General features: G+C 58.9%; 2 protein-coding genes across 2 annotated transcripts; both read right to left on the bottom strand.

Moving 5' to 3' along the window:
- Nucleotides 1–1,067: 1,067 nt before the first annotated feature.
- Nucleotides 1,068–11,955, bottom strand: CAMKV (CaM kinase like vesicle associated). Its single transcript, XM_090284768.1, has 11 exons — nucleotides 11,772–11,955; nucleotides 4,551–4,659; nucleotides 4,337–4,468; nucleotides 4,070–4,144; nucleotides 3,743–3,881; nucleotides 3,475–3,595; nucleotides 3,257–3,332; nucleotides 3,026–3,162; nucleotides 2,787–2,865; nucleotides 2,523–2,610; nucleotides 1,068–2,250 (listed from the first exon to the last, which is right to left on the bottom strand). Exons 2-11 carry the CDS (start codon nucleotides 4,643–4,645, stop codon nucleotides 1,708–1,710), a joined length of 1,485 nt encoding a protein of 494 aa, XP_090140894.1. The 5' UTR covers nucleotides 4,646–4,659; nucleotides 11,772–11,955; the 3' UTR covers nucleotides 1,068–1,707.
- A 3,343-nt stretch (nucleotides 11,956–15,298) lies between these two features.
- LOC150005470 (uncharacterized) lies at nucleotides 15,299–19,078 on the bottom strand. The gene has a single exon (XM_090284770.1). It carries the CDS (start codon nucleotides 18,926–18,928, stop codon nucleotides 15,299–15,301), a length of 3,630 nt encoding a protein of 1,209 aa, XP_090140896.1. The 5' UTR covers nucleotides 18,929–19,078.
- Between the last annotated feature and the right edge of the window lie 2,419 nt (nucleotides 19,079–21,497).

Genomic DNA, 21,497 nt, shown 5'->3' on the forward strand with positions numbered 1-21,497 from the left:
CGTGCAATGCCCACCCTGCACCCTCTCCCCAACACAGGGAAGCCTACTTTGGCTCTAGGCAAGGTCTCTGTATAGTGGCTGGGTTTGGGGGGGTCCTAGTTCTATGCCCAGGTTAAGACAAGGACTCTGTGAAACAGGACTTGTCAGAACAGCCGCCCAGAGGTTATTCCTTGGCACGGGTTCATCACAGGACCCACCGTCCACATGGATTACTACAGTCCAAAGGAACCTGTCACCGCCATCAAGGAACACACTGTGGCGAGGATGATCTGCATTCTCAGCCCAAGCCAGCCGCATGGCACTGAGCACAGGCCACTATATGTGAACCTGCTTCCAGCCTCTCCCCTCCCGCCTGCCTTCCAGGAGCCCCTCCCCAGTGAGACAGAGGAAGCAAAGGCGAGAGGGCGGCCAGAGGCTTTGGCAACGGTGACATTTATTTGCCAGGTTCAGCAGGCACAGTTAGCCCACTGATCTTCATACACCAGAGCAGACCCACAGGCATGCAGGAAGAAGGGCAGGACCAGTGTGGCTGCCTGCCCAGGCTGTGGTGGGCTCTGACAAAGGGCACCTGCCAGGAGCCTCCATCAGGAAACCGGGAGCCTTATTCCACTTCGTCATCCCAGCAAAGGAACTCAACATGACTCAGAGGCACCTGGGCCTCTCTCTGAGTCCTGATAGAAGGGGAAGTGGGTCAGACATAAAGGGGGTTCCTCCCTTTTGTTGTTGGAGTGGGAGAGAGAAAATCTACCCATGAAGGGTACACCCCCAAGTCAGACTATGGGACACTGCCAGGCAGCAGGCCCTCTGGGAGGGAGTAGACTGTAAACTCATCCGGAAGGTGGCCATATGGGAAGATATCAGCCCTTCCTGTTCAGCTCATGGTAAGGACCCAGCTAGGCCAGTGCGCTAGGTGTCGGGCCTGCACTCTGTCCTCCCAGTTCTCATAGCCACATCCTAATTGCTCCTCCTTCCCCGTACAGGCTCGTGGGCTCAGGGCACAGGGAAACCCACTGCAGGACCCAGGAGGGCAGGGATAGCACAAGGGTCTTGGGAGGGGCTTCCGATGGAAGCTTCTACCCTCCACATTCTCTTTCACTTCTGAGGACCCCCACAGCTCCCAAGCAGTGCCCCCAACCATACGACCAGTCTTGTCTTAAAGCATACTGCCCTAGATGTCTGCATTCTCCATTCCAGCCCGTGCCCACTCCTAGAGCAGCCCTCATAGCACAGGCACATACCTCCAGATGTAGAAGCCTAGGACCGCTGACAGGGCCTCGCCAGAGGACCAGCTCTCAGGGCAAGGCCACCCAAGTTTAGGGCCTGGGAGAGGATGGGTCCTGCAGGGCCTGCCTGGGGGAGTTATGAGGCAAAAGGGGAAGGGGAGCAGGGACCTCCTGAGTATCCCTAGAGCAGCATCCCACAAAGAACAAAACTGGTGAAGCTAGCAAAAGACAAAAGCCACGAGGAATCCATGCAGGGGCTGGGGCTGGTCCTGCCTCTGGCTTGCCCACCACTCACACACGCACACACACGCACACACACAGGAGACATGAGACTGCTCTCCTGTGGCCCCCAGATGTGCCCCACACTGAGAGACAGGGGCTGGGGGGCAGCGAGGGCATCATGCCAGTGACTATGTACAGCGAAAAGCCCCTCATCCACTCTCCCACCCTCCTGCCCACCCTGTCCCCCCCATAGCCTGCCCACTCAGCTGGTCTCCTCGCTTTGAGACTCGGCAGAGCCAGCAGCCTCGTCCCCTTTACTAGAGGGTACAGCCTGGCCTGCTGCGCCTCCTGGGGCTACGCTGTCCGGCTGGGCCGAAGCCGGCTCAGGGGTGGCACTGCTTTGGCTGGTGGGCACAGTGCTCTCTTCCGCAGCTGGCGTGGCTCTCCCATCAGTGGCTGGAGTAGCACTCCTGTCAGTGGCTGGGGTGACGCTCCCATCGGTGGCTGGGGTGACGCTCCCATCAGTGGCTGGGGTGACGCTCCCATCGGTGGCTGGGGTGGCACTGCCATCTGTGGCTGGGGTGGCACTACGGTCTGCAGGGACTACATTATCGCTCTTTGCAGCAAGAGCAGCATCCCCTGCTGTGACCGAGGTGGCGCTGCCCCCAGGAGCTGGGGCAGCCCCACTTGCAGCTGCAGCCCCAGGAGTGGCAGTGTCTGTGGCAGGGGCAGCCGAGGCTGCAGCTGTGCTGGACTGCTCTGGTGCCCGGAGCCGCTTCATGAGAGTGGTCACTCGGACAGCTTTCTGAAAGGGGGACAGTGAGAGGGGCCAGAATTAGGTGCTTACAGAAGCTGAATCCATTCCTTGGCAAAGGCCAGACCCGGGCCCTCCCCATGGTGCCCTTGGCTGCCCCTGATCACCCCGGGACAAGGCACTCAGCTGCTCAGCACACACACTTAGGACAGTGGCCACAGCTGCACCGTGGGTGGAGAAAAGCCTCTATGTGTGCAGGCGAGAAACTGGGCATCCGAAAGAGCACTTGGGATCATTCCAGGAGAGAGCCTTCCAGGCCTTACCTTCCACTTAGCCCTGGCAAAGTTCTTTTCGATCTGGGCACAGACACCATCCTTGATGTTCTTATCAGAAGCAGCATTGCCAGAAATCCTAGAAAGGGTATAGATGTATCTGGATCAGAAATGTGGCCTTTTAAGATCCAGGGTTTACCAGGCAGAACTTCCAGGCTCTGGCTGCTTCCTAACTCTCCACCCAAGGCCTCAAAGGTGGGGGCCACTAGGTATGAGGCCTGGCCTCTCCTCTCCTCTCCCTGGGGCCCCGCTCACCACTCATGGGAGATGGCCTCTTCTGCAGTGATCCGCTGGTCTTGCTCCACCTCCATCAGCCTTGTGACCAGGTCTTTGGCTGGGGACAAACCCAGGGAAAGGCTAGGCATGGCACCCCATCTCACTGTCTAGAGGTGATGGATGGGCTGGGGGGTAGGAGCAGAATCCAGCAGAGGAGGCTGAGAACAGGTCCCCCACACCAACCCTTCACTCTACCCAAATCCTGGGCACCTCCTCACCCGCCTGTGAAATGTCATCCCAGTATGGAGAATCAAATTCATAGTCGCCAGCCAGGATCTTGCGGAAGAGATTCTTGTCATGGTTCTCATAGTCATCTTCCTCCACCTCCTCATAGAAAGGTGGGTTCCCTGAAAGCCTGTATGAGGGCCAAAGGGCAAGGTCACCCAGGAAGGCCATGGGCATAGGCCCCCACGCCAACTGGCTGTAAGCCTGTTTGCCCATCCACTCACAGGATGTACATGATGACTCCGATGGCCCAGCAGTCCACAGGGCGTCCATACCGCTGCCGGCCTACCACCTCCGGGGCTGCCAATATAGTTCCAGTCGGCTGGTCAGTATCAGGCTTGCCAGGCCTGCTACTGTTCACACCCACTTCCTGCCTCCCCCCCATCCAGAGCCACTCCTTGAGGGGTGTTTCCCACCCTGCCCCTGCCCCTCCTCTGCTTGCCCAGGTACTCCGGGGTCCCACAGGGCTCCTTGATGAGGCCATTCTCTAGCTTAGCCAGATGGAAGTCACTGATGACAATCTTTGAGTTCTTCAGCCTGTTGTAATAAACCAGGTTCTCCAGCTGCTCCGGCCCGGGATGGCATGTGGGTGGGCAGAGAAAGACGCCATGAGGAGAGGACCTCAGAGGCTGGACCAAGACCCCAAAGGACTGCCCAGACCAACCCCAGGCTGGCTGCCAACTGACCCTCTGACCAGATTCTGGCCTTACCTTGAGGTTCCTGTGCACGATCTTGAGTGAGTGCAGGTAGGCCACGGCCTCCAGGACCTGCCGCACCACGTTGCTCGTGTCTCGTTCCGAGTAGTAGCCCTGGTCCAGGATCCAGTCAAACACCTCCCTCCCCGTGGCCCTGAGGGACACCAGCCCCTGAGCCCGGCGTGGGCAGGATCGGGGGTGGGGCAGGAGCACTTGGGCAGGCTGCCCACACCGGGTGGCTGGCTGGGCAAGGCACAGGCACTGGGACCCCAAGGTCCAAGAAGGGGGCTTTCCCTGGCTGTAGAGGGCGGAGGACTCCTGGGACCCCAGGCCCACACTCACAGCTCCAGGAAGATGAAGTACTCCTTGCGGGTTACAAACACGTCCACCAGTTGCAAGATGTTGGGATGTTTCACCCTGGCAGCAGGGAGAAGAGCGAGTAGCTAGGGCTGGGTGAGCCCCTAAGAGAGCGCGGTTGCCACTGTGGGCCCTGGCGGACTAGGTTTGCACTGCTTGAGGCCTCGGCCCTCAAAGCCCCGCCCTGCTGCCTCCCGCCCCACCCCACCCCACTGCACCCCACCGCACCCCACCCCCAGGCCTCACACTTACATCTTGAGGATGCCTATCTCGTTCTTGGCCGCCTTCCGCACCTTGCGGCCGTCCCGCTTCTGGAACTTCTTGCAGGTGTGAAGCTTGCCCGTTGTCTTGTCCTTGGCCCGGAAGATCTCACAGAACTCCTCACTGCAGCGAGAGGCACCCCACTCAGCCCTGGCCTCAGCATGGGCTGCGCCCCGCTCCCCTTGCCCACCAGGCCGGCACTCACGTTTTGATGACCTGTCCCAAATCATATCTGTCAGTCACCTCCGATGGCTGGTTATAGTTCTTCTTGTCCCCCAGAGTCACACACCCAAACGGCATTGCCAGGCTATGAGCTGTGGGCAGGATGGGGTCTGGCTCAGCTGTACCACTCCCCACTTATCCCCACAACATAGAGGTCGCTTCTGGGAGACCCCAGACTGACTCAGGCCAAACCAGGGGCAGAGTCTTGGGAAGGACAGGCCAGATGGTGGCCAGACTCGGGTCCTACCCGTGCTGTTCTGGCCATACCTCCAGCCACTCAACTTGGCTACCTGAACTACAAAGCTCCCGCTTATAAAAAATGTATTAAACTGACATACCAGAGAATCACTTTATAATCTGTACACTAACAAGATTGATCAAATGATTTCTTTACACTTCAGCCATTTGACAAAGGGGGCTGTAACTACCCACCCATCAGTCAGTCATCTCTGAAAGTCTGAAGAAAACAATTGTTGGCAGAGATGAGAAGAACAGAGCGCTGCTGGTCAAGAGCAAGTCTTCCCTTCGGAAACCAGTTTGCTAAAACTATAGACGTCAAACATATCCTATGAATCAGCAATGGCACTGCTAAATATATGCCCTGCAGAAATACATATAAATATATGCATCAGGGTACTCACACAAGAATCCTCATAGTTGGTGATATTCATAATTGCCAGAAACCGGAGACAGCCCAAATAGCCATCAACCCTGTGATACTGTGCACATATTACCATCCAGTCGCACAATGAATGTTACACAACAATGGAAATGATGTAGCTACAGCTCTAGCCAACCACAAGGTGAAGTTCACAGCACCGAGTGAAAGAGACACCACTGAATACATCCACAGTGTGATTAAATAATCTATAATCAGTATACAGAATCGATATAATGTTCAAAACAGGCAGGACTAACCTGTGCTGTTTAAGGATATAAACATACTGGCAAAACTACAAAGAAAACTAGGAAATAAACACCATGAGTCCTTCTAAGAGAAAGAAAGGGGTTGTGATTGAGTCAGGACACCTGGAGGGATTCTGTAGGGCCGATTTCTGAATCAAAGTGATGGTTTTACAGCTTTATAATAATTTGTAAAAATGTACATACAAGTTTTGGCACATTCCTAAATTTTTGTTATATTTCACAATAAAAAACTGATAATAAAAATATGATCACCCAAACTAAAGAATACTTGGTAATTATAAAAAAATTAAAATAAAGTAAGTTGAGCCGTGGCTGATGTGGCTCAGTTGGTTGGAATGTTGTCCCTACACCAAAAGATTGTGGGTTCAATCCCTGGTCAGGGCACGCACCTAGGTTGCGGGTTTGATCCCCAGTCAGGGCACGTATGGGAGACAACCAATCAGTGCCCCCACCCCTGCTCTCTCTCTAAAATCACTAAAATGTTTAAGAAATAAAGTAGATTAAAATATGCTGCTGTGGACAGTCTCTGAGACACATCGTGAAGTGAAAAAGCAAGGGATAGAACAATGGGTAAAGGGTGATGCTATTTGGTTAAATTTTTAAAAATTTATATGCCACCTTATAATCCTGTTTTGGAAGGACAACTAAGAAATTAAGAGTTCTCTTTGGGCCCAAGAATTGGTGTCAGAGGAACCGGTTTATATCTTTTGTTTAACTTTGTTAGGATTTTTACTATGACTATGTGTGTTGATTTAATAAATACTACATTCAGGCACAGTGCTTGGGGGGATTCCTCAGAAGGAGAACCCCCATGAGGTAGAGGAGCGAGAAAAGGCTGAGGAAGACGGAGCTTAGGGCAGGGCCGTAGAGCAGGAGGATTTGCCAGGAGGCACGCAGGGGTAACGGTCTGGAAAAGGTCAGGAAACGTTGCAGAAGCCTGCCCAGTGCCCCCCTGCCAGTGTCCACAGGAGACCTGGGCAGTCGGGTCCAGGGGAGAGGGCCCCTGCCAGGGGTGGGTGTTCTGGGCACAAGGGTGACCACGTGCAGCTGACTGTCATGGGCTCCAGGCACTCTGGCGGGCTGGCCCCATCACCAAAGGAAAGGCACTCATAGTCCTTGCGCAGAGGCAAACTTGGGGAGGAGAGCGACAGTGCTGGGACCTTTGCACACCTGACCCAGAGTCCGGCTCCATAATACCTGCTCACTGGGACATCGGGTGTCCAGCAAGCTCTGCACCGGGGCTGCACTCAACCTGCTCTGGCCCTGCTGGCTGCATGTAACTGTCCCTTCGCAGCGATTAGCACGTGCTGTTCACTGGGCCTGGGCTGGGGCCCTGATGACCTAGGTGCTCCCCTACCTGGAGTCACTCCCAGCCACTGGGTAGTGGAGAAGGGGGGAAGCCACCACCAGAGGGAGGGGCCTGGGTCAGAGGGACTCTGCCAGCCGGGATCCCAAGCCAGCGCCCTGGCTGCAGCTCACTCCCTCTGAGGCAGAGGCCACCCACTTCCCGGGGGTCACAATCTGGAAAGTTGTCCCTCAGATCTGCCGTCAGCATCAGGGGACAAATTCCATTGTTCCTGCATCTGCGTTGTTCAGGCTCAGAGACTGTAAACGCATTTCATCGGTGTGATTCAAGCCGGGCGTAAGCCATCTTGGGAGGCACCGCAGAGACGAACAAGAGGAGCTTTGAAGATCATCCCCGACCGTGTGTCTTTGCCACTGTGGTCACAGCCCTGCTCCTGCGTCTGCCTGCAGGGAGCCTGTGGCTGGAATCGCACTCTTACAACTGGTGGCAGAGGCACAGCCACCCACCCCTGCCGGCCACCCATCTCTATGCCCTAAATCCAGGGAGGGTCTGTATCAGTCCCTCTGCTGTGCAGCGATCCCCTCCCTTGGCTGGAACCCAACACCTTGTACTGGGTCCCGCAGGAGCGCTGGGAGGGACCCGTGTCCGAGCTCTGTGACTTTGCCTCTACCATTCCTTCTGGCAGGAATGCCCTTCCTCCCAGTCTCCCATCAGTATCCTATCTGTCACGTGAGAGGTATTTATAACATGAAAAAAGCCAGCAGCTCCCTAAACATCCAACCACAGGTGACTCGCCAGCTCAACAGTGTCACTCAAAGGCGAGAAGTGTGGGCACTGCCCATGTCGCCTCCCCGAGGAGCAGTCTCCACCCAAACTAGGCGCCGGCGCCAGGGCTGAAGCTCTTCTTTCACTGCGATTTCTGACGTTATAGAGTTGTTTGTGCAACAGATTGTCTGGAACAATCCTGATGCTCCAGACTCAAAATGGCCCTTCTGAATACCTTCCACAACCTCCCCTTCCCCCCACCCCACCCCAGAGCTCCCTGCTCTGACGCACGCGCACGACGTGGGAGGTTTTGTGTATGCCGGTGCCTGATCTTGGCCCGGCTTTTGGCCATGCATTTGTGCTTGTGCCCACGGGGACCCAGGGCTGCTCTTGAGGTCTGTCTCCACCACAGAAATCTGGCCCTCTGCTCACAGTCACATCAGCCTGAAGCCATGTCCTAAAGCCTCATGGGCAGAGCAGGGACCGATCCGCTTGCCCCTAACCAAGGCGCTGCCTTGATCTCAGACCAATGGAGGACTTCTCCTCACCAGTCTAGCTGTGCTCACGTGCTTCCACTCCCAACCTGGCCCCCAGGATGAAGAGACAAGAAAGGGGACCCGGAGGATTAGTGCCTTTGTCCCCTCCACCCCCACCACTCTGCCATCTGCCACCCACTGCTGCTGCCTGGGAGGCTGCTAAGCGCACAGAGCCCCTGGCACCTGTCTGCCACAAGGTGGGGGGAGGGGCTGGCCCCGAAGCTGGGAGGAACAGCCAAGAGAGAGCTTCAAGAACTGAAAGGCCTGGCAGAAAGGGATTTGCATCTCTCACCCCTATGGCCCAGACAGCCCAGACCAAGCGCACAACAGTGGGGAGCTTGCCTTCCAGCAACACCGAACTGGGGCTCTGCTTTGGGTCCACATTGGGACATGGGAGGGCGCAGAAGCCCCAGCAGCCGTTTTCCCTAGACACGTGGCCTCCCCATTCTCTGCAGGGAAATTGCATGGTGCGCACAGGGGGCTGTCCAAAGGGAGTGTAGAGCCTGGCACTGCCACGGCGCTCCAGCTGGCTCCGAGGGAGCCTGAGGGCCAGGCACTGCTCAGCTGACCCCTGCGCTCAGGCCACCAAGCCTTAGGCAACCCTGAGGAAGCCTCTGCCTGTAGGTGCCCCGTCATAAAATGCCCTCTGGGGCCCTACTGCAGCCCAAGGCAGGTCTGGCCTAGGGGAAACCTGAGTGGGACAGAGCCTAGCTCTTGGAGGCCCAGAAGTCCTGCAAAGGAGTCCTGTCCTCTCCTTTCCATTAGGGTCAGCCTGGTTCAGGCCCCACCTTTCTTAACCATACGCAGGAGTTTCCTGCCACCCTGATCCCCTGCCATGTGGGGTTCCACAGCTTACAACAGACCTAGGGAGGCTCGGAGGGGCACAGGAGGCCTCGGCCGCCTCCCAACGGCTGTGGGCAACACCTCCCGATTTAGTGGCGGCTGTGAACACCAGCCTGCAGACATCAGCTTCCTTTCCCTGCTCTCCTCGCTCAGGCGCTGAGGCTACGTTTCCTCATGCAACGGAGATGCCTACCTAGGCCCAAGTTCTGCCTGGCCCACCGCTGAGTCCTCGCCGGAAGGACGAGGGGCACAAGGGACCTCACCCTCAGGATCTGGTCTCAGGAGGCAGAGCCACGCTTCCAGCCCACCTCAAAGCTGCTTCAGGGGATGGACAAGGAGATGTCCTAGCTGTGCCTCATGCTCTAGCTAAACCACTGTCCGTAGTCCCTGCTGCGGACTCTCTCCCATCTAATGAGGGAGTGTAGAGTAGGGGCCTCAGGGGTGGGCATACAATCCAGCACCGCCTCTAGAAAGTTCAGTCCTCACCTTTGGCAGAGCCAAGAGTCAACAGACCCTTCCCAGGTGCCTGGAGTCCCAATCTTTGAACCCCTGAAGGAAAATCCACTGGGGACCCTGCTTCCTTGTGGGTGGAGGAGGGGAAATGCAGGGGAAGGCTCAGAGAGCAAAGGGTTGCTATGGTGACGGAAGTTTTAAAACAAGGGGAGGGGGAGGAGGGAGGCGCTGGCCAAACCCTTTCTGCAAGAATTCCCTGAGGCTTTTGCCAGGTTCCTTCCGCATGTGTTCTGTGACCCTGGTTCCTATCAAGGAGAGGGAGGTGGGGGGACTGAGGGACTTCAAAAAAGAGAGAATGGGGCAAGGACGGGAGAGACAAAGGCATAATCTGTGACAGAAGGGGAGCAAAGAGGTGACAAAAGGAAGCAGCCCCAAGGACACAGGAGGGGAAGGTGGGCAGGGGGTTCCGAAGGGGCCTTTGGGTGTCCAGCAGAGCCCTGAGGCCTCCATGGCCATGTGCTCTGAACACCTGGCTAGGAGCTGCCACGGTGCCTGGACCTTTGAGACTGAACCCCCCTGTACCCCCCAGACATGCCCCTCACTTCGTGTGGGAGGCGCAGCCTTAGCCCCCGGGGAAAAGGCCAACTGTTGCAGTCCCCCAAGTCAAAGCAATTCCTCAGCCCCCTCCCTGCCGTCACCCCAGCTTAGGTCAGGCAGGTCCCACGTGTGGAAGGTGCAAGCGCGGGGGATGGAAATGAAGCTGGGAGACCTGGCTGCTTCCCTTTCCTCTCAGCCAGCCCAGCTCTGCCAGGGCTCCTCCACCACTCACCTCCCCCTTCTGCTATCCTTTCCAGGCCTGGGGTCCCCAGGGCTCTTCTAGCATCTGAGCCTAATTCCCTGCCACCACTGGCCCCTTCCCAACAGTGCATCCTCTCAGGAGAGCCAGAAACAGCATCCTAGGCGACCTAGAAACGGGATGACAAGCCCCGCCTCCCCGTGCCTCTGTTTCCCTGGATAGAAATCACAGACTCTGTGGCCTTCCAGGGCAATGACTGACCGCCTACTAGTGAGTGGTGGCTAGGACATGGGCTGGAGAGGAGGGCTGGCAGCAGATACGGGGAAGACAGCGTATGGCACCTGGGGGTCCACACCAAATGCTATAAAAAAAAAGGAGAGCCTGCTCCACCCCAGGGCCCAGCCTGACGCTGAGAAGTGGAGTCACGGATATCCCAGTTGAGGAAACTGGGGCCCAGCAAGTGGCTAAAGCTGACAGGAATCAGCTGGGAATGGGGGAGGGGGGAAGCCAGGTCTTCGCAGGTGGTGGGGGGGCGGAGGGCTCAAAGCCTGGGCCTTGGAGACGGTGGCAGTACAGGGACTAACGAGACTGCTGCAGACTGAGCTTTTGGTGAGGGACAGAGGGCCTGCTCCCTAACAGGGAGGCTGGTGGAGCAGCCTCTGCCGAAGGGGTGCGGACAAAAGCGGTTTGCAGAGCTATGGGGGGCTGGGAGAGCCTGGGGTCTCTGCCAGATGCTACAGGCTAGGGCAGGAAGACCCTCACTCCTTCATCGTCCACCTCTCCTCAGCCTGGCGCCCCGCTTCCCACAGCGGTGCCGCCCTGACCCCCTCCCCGGTGCTGCTGACTCGCCCCCGCTGGCACGGCAATACACATGCGGGAGGCACACGTGTGAGCACCAAGCCCCGCACCTCCCAGCTGACACATGTGCATCCCCCACCCCCACCGCCCAGCGCTGGGTCGGTGCCCTGGACCCCTGGCTAAGCCCCCCATTAAGGCTTGGAAGCTAGATCGTGCCTAGGGGGCTGCTGGTCCCCAGGGACTTGGAGCCCCTTCCCCGCTTTCGGCAGCCCCGCCCAGCCCCCTCCGGGTTGTCCTCCATAAAAAACTCTCTGTTGTCATGGAAATTAGTGACTGCTTTGCGCGGGAGGGAGGGAGCCGGGGGCCTTTGGGAGGGCTGGAGGCTCTGGGAGTCAGGAGGGACCGCTCAGCCCTCGGCCCCTACCCCAGTGGGCACCACGAGTGTCTGAGGGTTAACGTTTTCACAATTAGGGGCTTAGCGAGATGGGGGAGCGGGGAGAGCATAAGGGGGGTGGGGGACAGGTAGAGGAGGTTCTCCTGGACCTGGCCCAGAGGCTTCCCCTGGGGTCTCCCCAGCCGTCAGAGGTGACAGGGAACTTCAGCCCAACCCCACACGCCGACCCCCGGATCCGCAGAGCCCGCGTGCTCTGCCCCCGCCGAAGCCCCAAGCCTCGCGGGTCCCGCCGCACACTCGGTGATCCGAACCTCGAACCAGAGACCCAGTCCCCCAAGACCACCAGGTGCGTTCGGGGGGCGCCCCCCGCCCGGCCCGCTCCGCACCTGCAGCGCCGGTCGATCACAGGGAGAAAGGGATCGTGGTTCAGCGGGGGCGCCGAGGGCTCCAGGGGCGGCGGGCAGAATCCGCTCCGAGCACGCGGGGCAGACCCGGCGCCAGCTGCAGCCGCTTCGGCTCGCGAGCCTCCAGCATCTCCCGCCGCTCGCCCGCAACAGATTCGCACCCCGGGCCGGGGGCGGGCTGGGGGCGGGGCTTCCCTCATCTGGCTCCGCCCCGACCCTGGCGAAGCCTGTGGCCCGAACCCCACTCGAAGGCGAGCCGACAGGGGTGGCACTGGACTACCACCCCTTAGGCTCCCTTAGGCCCTCCAACCGACTCGGCAACAGGGGTCGGAGGGAGACTTCCTATGCGCATTGTAGGAGCCTTCCAATGCGCATTGTAGGGGCCTTCCTATGCGCATTGTAGGAGGTATAGGGAAAGCCTGAGTCCCAGAGCTGCTCAGGCCCCCAAGGGTGGAACCCGCTTGGAAGAACGAAGTGGGCAGTCGTTAAGGCAAGCGGCACTACAGACTAGCATCCCCTAGCTAGGAATAGTAAACAAATGGGGGGCGTGTTTGTGCGCGTGCTCGTGCTAGCAAGGGGCCAGTGAGGGCTCCAGACCACGGAGGCAAAATCTCCTTCCTACCCCAACCTCCACTCCCGCCATCCTCAAGTCTGGGCCAGGGTGGCTGGCCCAGTCTGCCCTTCCCTTGTGGCACTGAATTTCCCAAACTATGAAAGTCCCCTATGGCATGGTGTGGAATCTGCTTTCTTCTCTGTTTTATCACCTGCGAACACTTCATGAGCAGAATCATTGGTGAGTGGCCTGGGCTGGGATATGGGGGTGCAGACCTAGCCCCTGCCCGGAGGGCAGCTGGAGATACTGCATGTGCTTCTCTGGTTGGGGGCTGACCAGACCTAGCTCCTCAGTGAGGGAGGCTGAAAACTGCCAGGCAGAAGCTCTAAAGAAAGTCCTTGGCCACTTCTCTGTCCCTTGTCAGGGAGGCAGATGGACCCAATGCTCGCCTCTGTCTCTTCACAAGCCCTGAGGCTGGTATCTGAAGGGCAGACTTAGGCTTCTTGATGCCCGAAGCTGGGTTTCAGCCACCCAACCCTCCCTGTGAGCCTTCTGAACCCCCATCCTGGGAGGGGTCATCCCCAACCCTTCGCCATGTTGCGTCTCCCCTGCAGGCTCCTCTTGGTGGCTGACAGGAGTGACTTCCAAGTGAGGAAGTTAGGGCTGGGACGGGAAGGCTAGCCTGGGAAATGCCTGCTCCAACAAGGCCCCTCCATATCTTCCTCCGGAGGTGGTGTTGAGGAGCCCTTCACATCCTTCTCTCACTTTGGGTCACCTCTTCCAGGCCCGGCTGATGTCACACCCAGGTGGTCTCAGTCGTGGCACCTACCCCACCACTGAGTAAGAATCTCCTGGTGAGCTGGGTACGTGAAGCACTGAGGCTGTGTATCACCTCCTCGGGACGCTCAGCTCATATCTGTAGAATGAATGAATGGCTTGGCACTCAGTCCTGCCTGCCGTCTGCCCACTGTCCCTGAAACAATGGTGCAGCCGAGCAATGGCTTGCTGACCCCACACATCCCACACATCACACACGTTTTCCATCTTTCCCGAAGGTTATGCACTTCCACGCATGGAGAAGTTGAGCTAAGGAGAGGCTGGAACGGGGAGGTTAGAGGCAGGGGAAGAGGTGCCTTGCAAGAGCCCTGCCTGCTGCTGGCAGGGCTCTACCTCTTCTCGGTCCTGTGCACACTCCATGTGCCTGTGGGTGAGAGCACGTGGCAGGGTGTGTGCGCACACATATGAGTATGTCTGTGTGTGTGTGTGCTCTTCTGCTACAGGAGAAGGCGACAGCACTGTGTGTGCAGTGGTGCCCAGGGGCACGTGTGTCTGCATTCTGTGTGCACCCAGGCGTGCCTGCTTGCACGTGCACAGGGATGCAGTAGCTAGTCCCTGAAGACACTGGTCCCTGGAGACACTGGTGCCCTTCCTGCATGACCCAAGCGTCAGGATCGTGGAGACTGAATCAGGGTGTGAAGGCAGGACATGGGAAGAGGCTGGACCCTGCCCCGGGGTGGGCAGGGGTTGGGATGACCCTATGTTATTGGCTATTTCTAGTCTCTACACCTAGAGCAGCCCCTTACTTGCAGGGGTGTGTGTGCGCACGTGCGTGCATGTCAGGGAGATGCACCCAGGTTTTTGTCCTTTGTGGAGAGAGCAACCTAAAGACAGAACCCAGGGTTAGGATTGGTCCATGGTTTATCCCTCCAGCCTCCAGCCAGAGAAGAACAGGCAGGGTAAGGCTTCATTGCCTTGGTTTTGATCTTTAGGTGCCCTCTGGGCAGGAAGTAGCAACACCAGCTTAGTGCCATCCTTTCAGCTCTATCACACCATGAACTGGGACGACAGACCTTCATTTCTACTCCCACTTTCAGAGCCAGACAAGGTCAGGAGTGTGGCTTCTAGCCAATCCCCTGGCCAGAGGGATGACAGGAGGCCCCAGCACAAGGCAGTTTGGGGCAAGAGCAGGGGCAGTTGGCACTGACATTGGCAGTTGGGGCAAGAGCAGTTGGCAGTTGGCATTGCCCGGTAGCCTCTCTGAGGATCTCCGAGGAGGTGTGTACCCTGGCCGCCCTGTAGGCAGGGGCTGCCTCCAGTGGGAGGCTGAGGAGAAGGGAGCCCAAAGCTGACTGTTCTGGACAGTCAGGGAGGCAGGGTAAAGTGCAAGTCTACAAACCAAGCCAGAGTCCCACCCGCCAGTTCCGGGGTACTGCCGCCTACTGCCCGGGAGCCAGGACTTCTCTGCCCTGCTTCCCCAATTTCCTGCCCCAGGGAACTGAAGGCCAGCACTCCCATACCTTCCATTCTGACCGGTGGACAGAGTCTCTGCCAACCCAGAAGAGTTTCAGCCAAGGTTCAGACTTCAGGAAGTAACTGCGCTACCAGGCTAGCTCCCCCAAGAAGCCCAGGCTCTGACAGGGATTGTCCTTTGAGGGCAACAAATGCTCCAGGTCCCCAGCCATCTTTGGAACTATATGGCTGTCATCTGTGTTGCTGCCCTCAGCTCCCTGTGTAAGGCCCAAGATGAGAGAGGGCAAGTAGTCTTTTCCTGTGCAGCTAGGGGAGGGGGCTGCCCCCCCCCCATGACTCACTCCAGGCTGTGTGGGTTATTACATTATGTTTGAAATTACCATGGCAACCAGCTGGCAATCAAGTGTAATTGCACTTGTCACCAGGGCAACGGGGCAAAACTCACAGCAGCCACTCTCTGTTTGCCCTTGGGGTGCAGTAAAGGTTAGGTTAGACCAGGGCCAATTCTAAGAGGCTCTGGGGCACTCTAGAAAGGATAGAATTGCCAGGACCTGTGTAGCTCCAGTGTTCAGAGGCAGGGTGTGCCTCAGGTGTGCCAAGGGCCCCATCCCTGACCCGATACTGGGACCTCTGTCCTTTCCACACCGCCCTGGGCCTAAAACATGCCACAGTGCTCAAAGTAAGGAGAGCCAGAACTTTTATATGCTCACAGGTGGTACTTGTAGATGGCCCATGGGCCCTCCTCCTCGTACTCACGGCGGCTGAGCCACAGGTTCTGGAAGGAGTCCCGGGAAGCCATGATGGAGCCTCCAAGCCAAGCGGCAACCGCACGGTGGGGAGAGCCCAGCACAGTCGCTCCAGGGCCCAGCTCCTGTCTCAGGCGCTCAGGAAAGCCGCTCACCAGGGTGCTGCCACCATCCAGCACCACGTTAGCCAGCAGCTGCTCCTGCTGCTTGGCCTCCAGCCGGCTGATGCTCAGGAGGGCCAGCTGTGGGAGGCCTGGCTGCGTGAGGCCCAGCAGGCTGGGCTGGAAGAGGGCCTCAGGGCAGCGGTACCGCTCAGAGCCCAGCGTGACCACCTGCTTGTCTGGAAGCACCAAGTTCACCCGGGCCCGGGCCTGGGCGCGGGCCATCTCGGCTTTCACGTCCAAAGCCACATAGCAGCAGGACTCTTTCATCTGGTTGACCAGCCCTTTCTCGGGTGGTGAGTGGCCGCCCGCCAGCAATAGCTGAGCCAGGTGCTCAGTGAGGTCAGCACCGGCCACATCCAGCCGGTAGGTGTCAAGTGGGTCCAGGTCCCCGGCGAGGATGGGTGCCACATAGGAGGTGCCGTGGCCACTGCCGAGCACCAGCCCGGTGGTGCGCCCGTAAGCATAGAGTGCCAGCAGGGCCTGGTGCGCCGCCTGCATGGCTGGCACGTGGAAGCGCTCGAAGAGGATCTCAGCCACCTTTTCTCGGTTGGTGCGCGGTGAGACGGGTGAGTCAGCCACAAGGACAGCCAGCTCCTCGGGCTGCACACCCAGCTTGCAGTAGAACAGGTGCTGCCACAGCGCCTCCAGTGCGTCCCAGTCGGAGACCACTCCTCGATTCAGCACCGTGTGGGAGCCCTCTCGGTCCTTGGGCATCGCACACCTGGGCTGGCGCTGGGCGGGCTGCTGCAGCAGCTGGACGCAGGTGGGTACCACGCTGAGGATGCGGTCCTCTCCAGTCAGCCCGCATTTGGTGAAGCCTGCGCCTGTGTCAATCACTACAGCCGCCATGTCCTGGTAGGGACCCAGGGAGTGGCAGCAGAGCACTGGGGACCACACTGGCAGAGAATCTGTGGAGGACACCAGCTCACCGAAGGCCCCACGGAACAGGTCAACTTTTGTGACCCCTGATGGGTCTGTAGTGTCCTCAGCTGTCAGCTGGAGCTGGGGACCCTGGGGCTCAGTGCCCACCATGGCCACAGGCAAGGCCTTGCAGCCTGTGTCAGGTGCAGCGAACGTGACAAAGGAGAGCTGCTCCTCCTGGGCCCTGGGGGAGCTGCCGGGGTGCCCGGGTGAGAGCCGATGTGTTCTGGAGCTTAGAGCGGCACCGACGCCCGCCTTTTCTCTGCTCACGTAGACAGAGGCCTTTTCAGGGTCCAGGGGCACCTGAAGCACCTCCCCATGGGTGGGCAGACCCAAGGCCTCCCCTTCCTGGCACAGGGTGGAGGACTGGCCAGCCTCCTTGGTGGTGGTGGGGCCTCCTGAGAGGATGGGCTCTTTGGAGAAGGGGAGCTCTTGGGAAGAGGGAGGCTGCCCAGTGAGAGGGGGCTGGCCTAAAAGGGGGTGCTGCTTGGTTGAGGGGGGCTGCTCAGCACAGGGAGGTTGGGCAGGTGGAGGAGGCTCTCCAGAGAGGGGATGCTGCTCTGCTAGTGGGGGCCAGCCACTGAGGGGGTCCTGCCTAGCACCTTCAGCCCAAAGGTTGTCAGGGTGACTAGTATTGACCGCTTTCCAGCTGTGGCTGCCTGTCTCCTCCTGGAGCAGGGATCTGGGTGCCTCCTGGGGCGTGGCTGGAGGAGCAGGCTCTGGGCTTGGCTCTGAGTTCACCCACTGCACTTTCTTGGCCTGGACCACAGAGGTGTCCTGCGTCTCGGAAGCATCCGGCGTCCAGATGGTGTGATTAGATTCATATTTTTCAGCATCAATTTGGGAGCAGCTAGGATCACAGACCCAGTTCAATGTCCTCTCACCAAACTGAAGGGGTGTCCCCAACGGAATGGGCCCAGTGAGCATCCCCACCCTGATGGGTGTCTCAGTACCAGGGGAGTCCAGGTTGAGCCTGGCCTCCTTGGGAACCAGGGCCACCTCTCGGTAGCTGCCAGAAGAGAGGCTGGAGGGCACGGGACTAGACAGCACTGATGAGATGGGCCAGAAGCTGGGGTGATTGCTGTCAGGGGGATCGGTGGGCATGCCCAGTGGCTGGGGCGACGGCATACTTTCAGGGGCACAAATGGATGGGTGTTTGGGCATGAGGCCCACCAGTACTGCTCGGGAACCCGCGGGGTCATGGCACAGCAGTCCCATCCTGGCGGTGCCCGTGGCCATATCAAACACCAGCACGTGGTCTTCCACAGCGTCCCGGAGCTGGCAGGTAGGAGCAGTGGCCGGGGGGCTCTGCATGGCTTCTTTGGGAGGCTGGCCTGGGGACTGCTTGTGGAAGGCTACTTGGCAGGCAGAGAGTGGCACGCTGGAGCAGGCGCTGTTGCGGACTTTGAGGGGCTGCTGGTCTGACTGAGAGCTGCTCCTCGGGAATGTGGGGGTGCCCGGCGTTCCTGAGACTGGTGTTGGGTTGCCTGGCCTGGACGTATAAACCAGCGGCTTCTCTGCTGGCTTCTCAGGCTGCTTGGGTAACACTTGCCTTCCTGGCACCTGGAGCTCCTGGGCATGGTCTGGAGGCTCTTTCTGAGTGGTTCTCAGGGTGGGAAGCTTCTCCTGAGAATCGCAGTTCACTTTGTCCGGGCAAGATGTGACCACGTTGGAAGACTCCAAGAGGACTGACAACTGGTTGCCGCACTTCCTGACCAAAGGTTCTTGGGACAAGCCCTTGGTAATGGCAGTGCTATCGGGCAGGTGGTTGGGTTTGCAGGTGTACGGTCCAGCTGCTGCTGACATCGGCGTTGTCTCCAGAGCTGGAGGGTTTGTCTGAGTTGGAGTTGGAGGAGCTTGAGCCAGACACGGGCACTTGCCCTGGCCCTGATCTTGGGCTGGAGGCAGAAGAGGACTTTGGGCTAGAGCTGAGCCCTCCTCCCCTGAAAGGAAACGCGGTAGCCACTGGCTCACCCTAATGCCCAGGGGAGCTGTGTGGTCGGCGCTGCAGGGCCCTTTCCCCCAGCCGACCAGGACTTTTGCTGGGGCCTTGCTCGCCCTCGCGCCCTGCACCTGAAGCCAGGAGCTGCCGAGTCCGTGCTGGACCACGTCACTGGTGTTGTCACTGTGCGCGCACAGGGGCACAGCCAGGTTCCCATTCTCCATGATGAGATACACCTGGGCTCCCGCGATGGGGCTTGGAAATGGGCTAGCGGAGGGGAGTCTCAAGACATCCTGGGAGGCCTGCTCATAGCCACACTGTGTGCTAATGTCAGCAGGGCCCAGGAGTAGCTGGTGAATGGGCTCAGGGGCATGGGCCTGGTAGGCCAGGCCGGTGATGGCCTCGGTGGGCAAGGACAAGCCCTGCCTAAGGCACATGGACCCTGAGTTTGTCCATGGCCCCTGGAACCCTCTGAGGCCACCCCCCAGCTGCTGGCTACAGACTGAGGGGTGGCCCTGGGGACCCAATGGGTCAGGGTCCCCTACCTTCTTGGTGACTTCCATAGTCCTGCTCCATGCCCTAGGTGCCCTGCCCCCACTGCATTGCCATGACGACCCCACACATCACAACCCCCAGTGACCTGGGTGCGGTTGACAGCATGTGGAAAACCAGGGGCCCCACCCAGGGAACCTTGGGAGACAGAAAGGCCCAGTTAGCCCAGTAGAGCCTGCAAGTCCTAGGCTGGCCTTCTGTCCCCTTACCACCCAGGTGACCACTCTGCTCAGGCCAGCCCTGAAGTGAGGGCAGTGCCTTGGGAGTGGGGCGGGGGCAGGGGAGACAGTGTAAGGCCAAGGGAGAAAGGTAGACAGGGGAGATGCTGGGGAAGCCCCTGGGTCCCCAGTCTACCTCAGATGCCAGACGAGCTCTCTCTCTTCATTTCCCATGTGGCAACTTGAGACTAGGCCCTGACCCAGGGATGCAGTTCCAAGTATGTGACATGAGGCCCTTTGCGGGGCCAAAGCCCCCTCACCGCTCAGTCCTGGGAGGAAGAGGAGGATGAGGGGCCCAGGCTCAGACCCAAGCTCCCCTCCCCCAGGTTCTTTGGCTCCCGCTCCAGGGACAGAAGCTCCTTGGCAATCCTTCTGCTCCAGATGGCTCTTCTCTGCCTGTGCCTCACAGAGCCCCCTCCCCAGAGTCACATGTCCTTGAAACCTAGGGCTGGTATCCCACAGAGGTGGGGATGGGGACCCCAGGGGTTGGGGTAGGGCCTCGGCTCAGAATTCTCAAGTCAGAATGTTCTAGCTCTCGTCACATTGTGACCAGAAGTGGGGTAGAACACTGGGCACAGGGCTAGGCCACAGTGAACATGGGCCAGCCACATGGCAATCACAAGCTGGGGCACAGAGGGACATAGTGTCTGCAGGGCTGTCCACACAGGGAGCACAGGGCTGGTGCACAGTGGGGGTGTGCTGGGCGCAGGACCAGACACACGTGGGCACAGCTGCATAGACAGTGAGGACAGGTGAGATGAAGGGCTGGACACAGGGTGGGCTCCTAGGAAATGAAAGCTATTAGACCGGTGGGCAGCTCCTCTCCCCATTTCTTAGATGGGCAAACAGAGGGACAGGGAGGAGTGAAACCTGCCTAGACCACCAGCCCAGGCCCAGATGTGCCCTGCACCACAGAGGACAGGCCTAGGCAGCCATCTGGGGACTTGCTCGATGCCCAAGGCCTGGACCTGGAGGTTCTGACCTGGCGTGGGTCAGGCCCTCCTCCGCCCCCCAGCTCTGAGCTCTGATCTCTGAGCTCTGGGCCTCCTCGCTCTGCCCTCCAGTGCCGGGTCCTTCGGGCCTCAGTCTTTCTGCCCAGGAAACAGGTTTGTAGAGAATGCAGCTGTAGGCTTGTCCTCTGAAGCTGTGAGTTTTCACAGAGGTTAAAAATAGTGCTTACAGTTGGCCGTGGGGTGTGAAGAGATGTGAGCAGGGACCAAGGCTAGCACCGAGCTGCGTTGGTACCTTCCCACTGGGCACTGGGCACTGGGCAGAGCCTGACTCAGCCGGGTCTCAGGCCCCCTGGGCCCCTCCCCCTTCCCTAGATGCTACCTTCAGTTGTGAATGGTGACAAATGTCTTTGGACACTGCTGCTCAACATACAACATAGCACAGGAAGGTAGCAGAGCCCAAGTGCCTGTGGCCGGCACTTGTGCTGAACACTATTGACTTCGCTAATCTCTGCCCCCCGGAAAATTGCTTTCGGGGGATTATCCCCCCGCCCCACAAGAGATCCGAGATCCTGTGCAGCCCTTAAGCTGGGCTGCACCTGAGGGGCTGCGGAGACATGGAGGGAGGCCTTCGGAGCTCCCTGATTGTCTAAGTACTGAGCCATCCCCTAATTCCCGCAGAAGAGTAGCACCATCCCCTGTTCAGGTCTGGGTCTTTGTGAACAACTGACCTGAGGTGCCCTGGGGGAGGGAGCAGAGCCAGTTGAAGGGTGTAGCCCACAAAGGAAGGCTGAAGAAGGCAGTCTGGAGAGAGGAGAGGTCCTTGCCACCTGGGGAGCACACATTCCTCAAGCAGTAAGAACAATGACTGTTATTGATTGGGTCCTTCTTCTGCGCCAGGCAGTGCTGAGCACACGGAACCCAGCCTCGCAGCGACGCAGTGAGCCTGGCACTATGGTCCTTATTTGAAAAACGAGGAAATCAAGGCACGGAGAGGAGAGAGAATTCCCAGAGGTCTCAGCTAGTAAGCAGTAGAGCCAGAATCTGAAGTCAGGCCACCAGGCTCTGGACCCACGCTTCTTCCGGACCCACGGCGCTACCACTGGAGCCGTGCCCAGGGCCAAGTAGGCATGGGCCTGCCGGAGGGAAGCCAACATGCGTCTCCTCTGAGAGCCGCGGCCCCACCCAAGCTGGTGTCCTTCATGGCTGCTCCTCCTCCCGGTAGCTTAGCAGGTGGCCCAGGCCTGGGAGGGGGCGTTTTCCGTTCATGCCATGAACCTGGCAGTGCTGAGTAGGGCCAGCGACACACCCTGAGGGACCAGGCGGAGGCCTTTGTACTCGGAATTCTTGGCTGGCCAAAGCCCATTCTGTGGCATCCCTCTGAGGGAAGGGGCAGCAGGGCAGCTAGAGAG

This window comes from Furipterus horrens, unplaced genomic scaffold (genome assembly GCF_987537825.1).
Source record: "Furipterus horrens unplaced genomic scaffold, mFurHor1.1.pri manual_scaffold_7, whole genome shotgun sequence".
NCBI classification, from domain to species: domain Eukaryota; kingdom Metazoa; phylum Chordata; class Mammalia; order Chiroptera; family Furipteridae; genus Furipterus; species Furipterus horrens.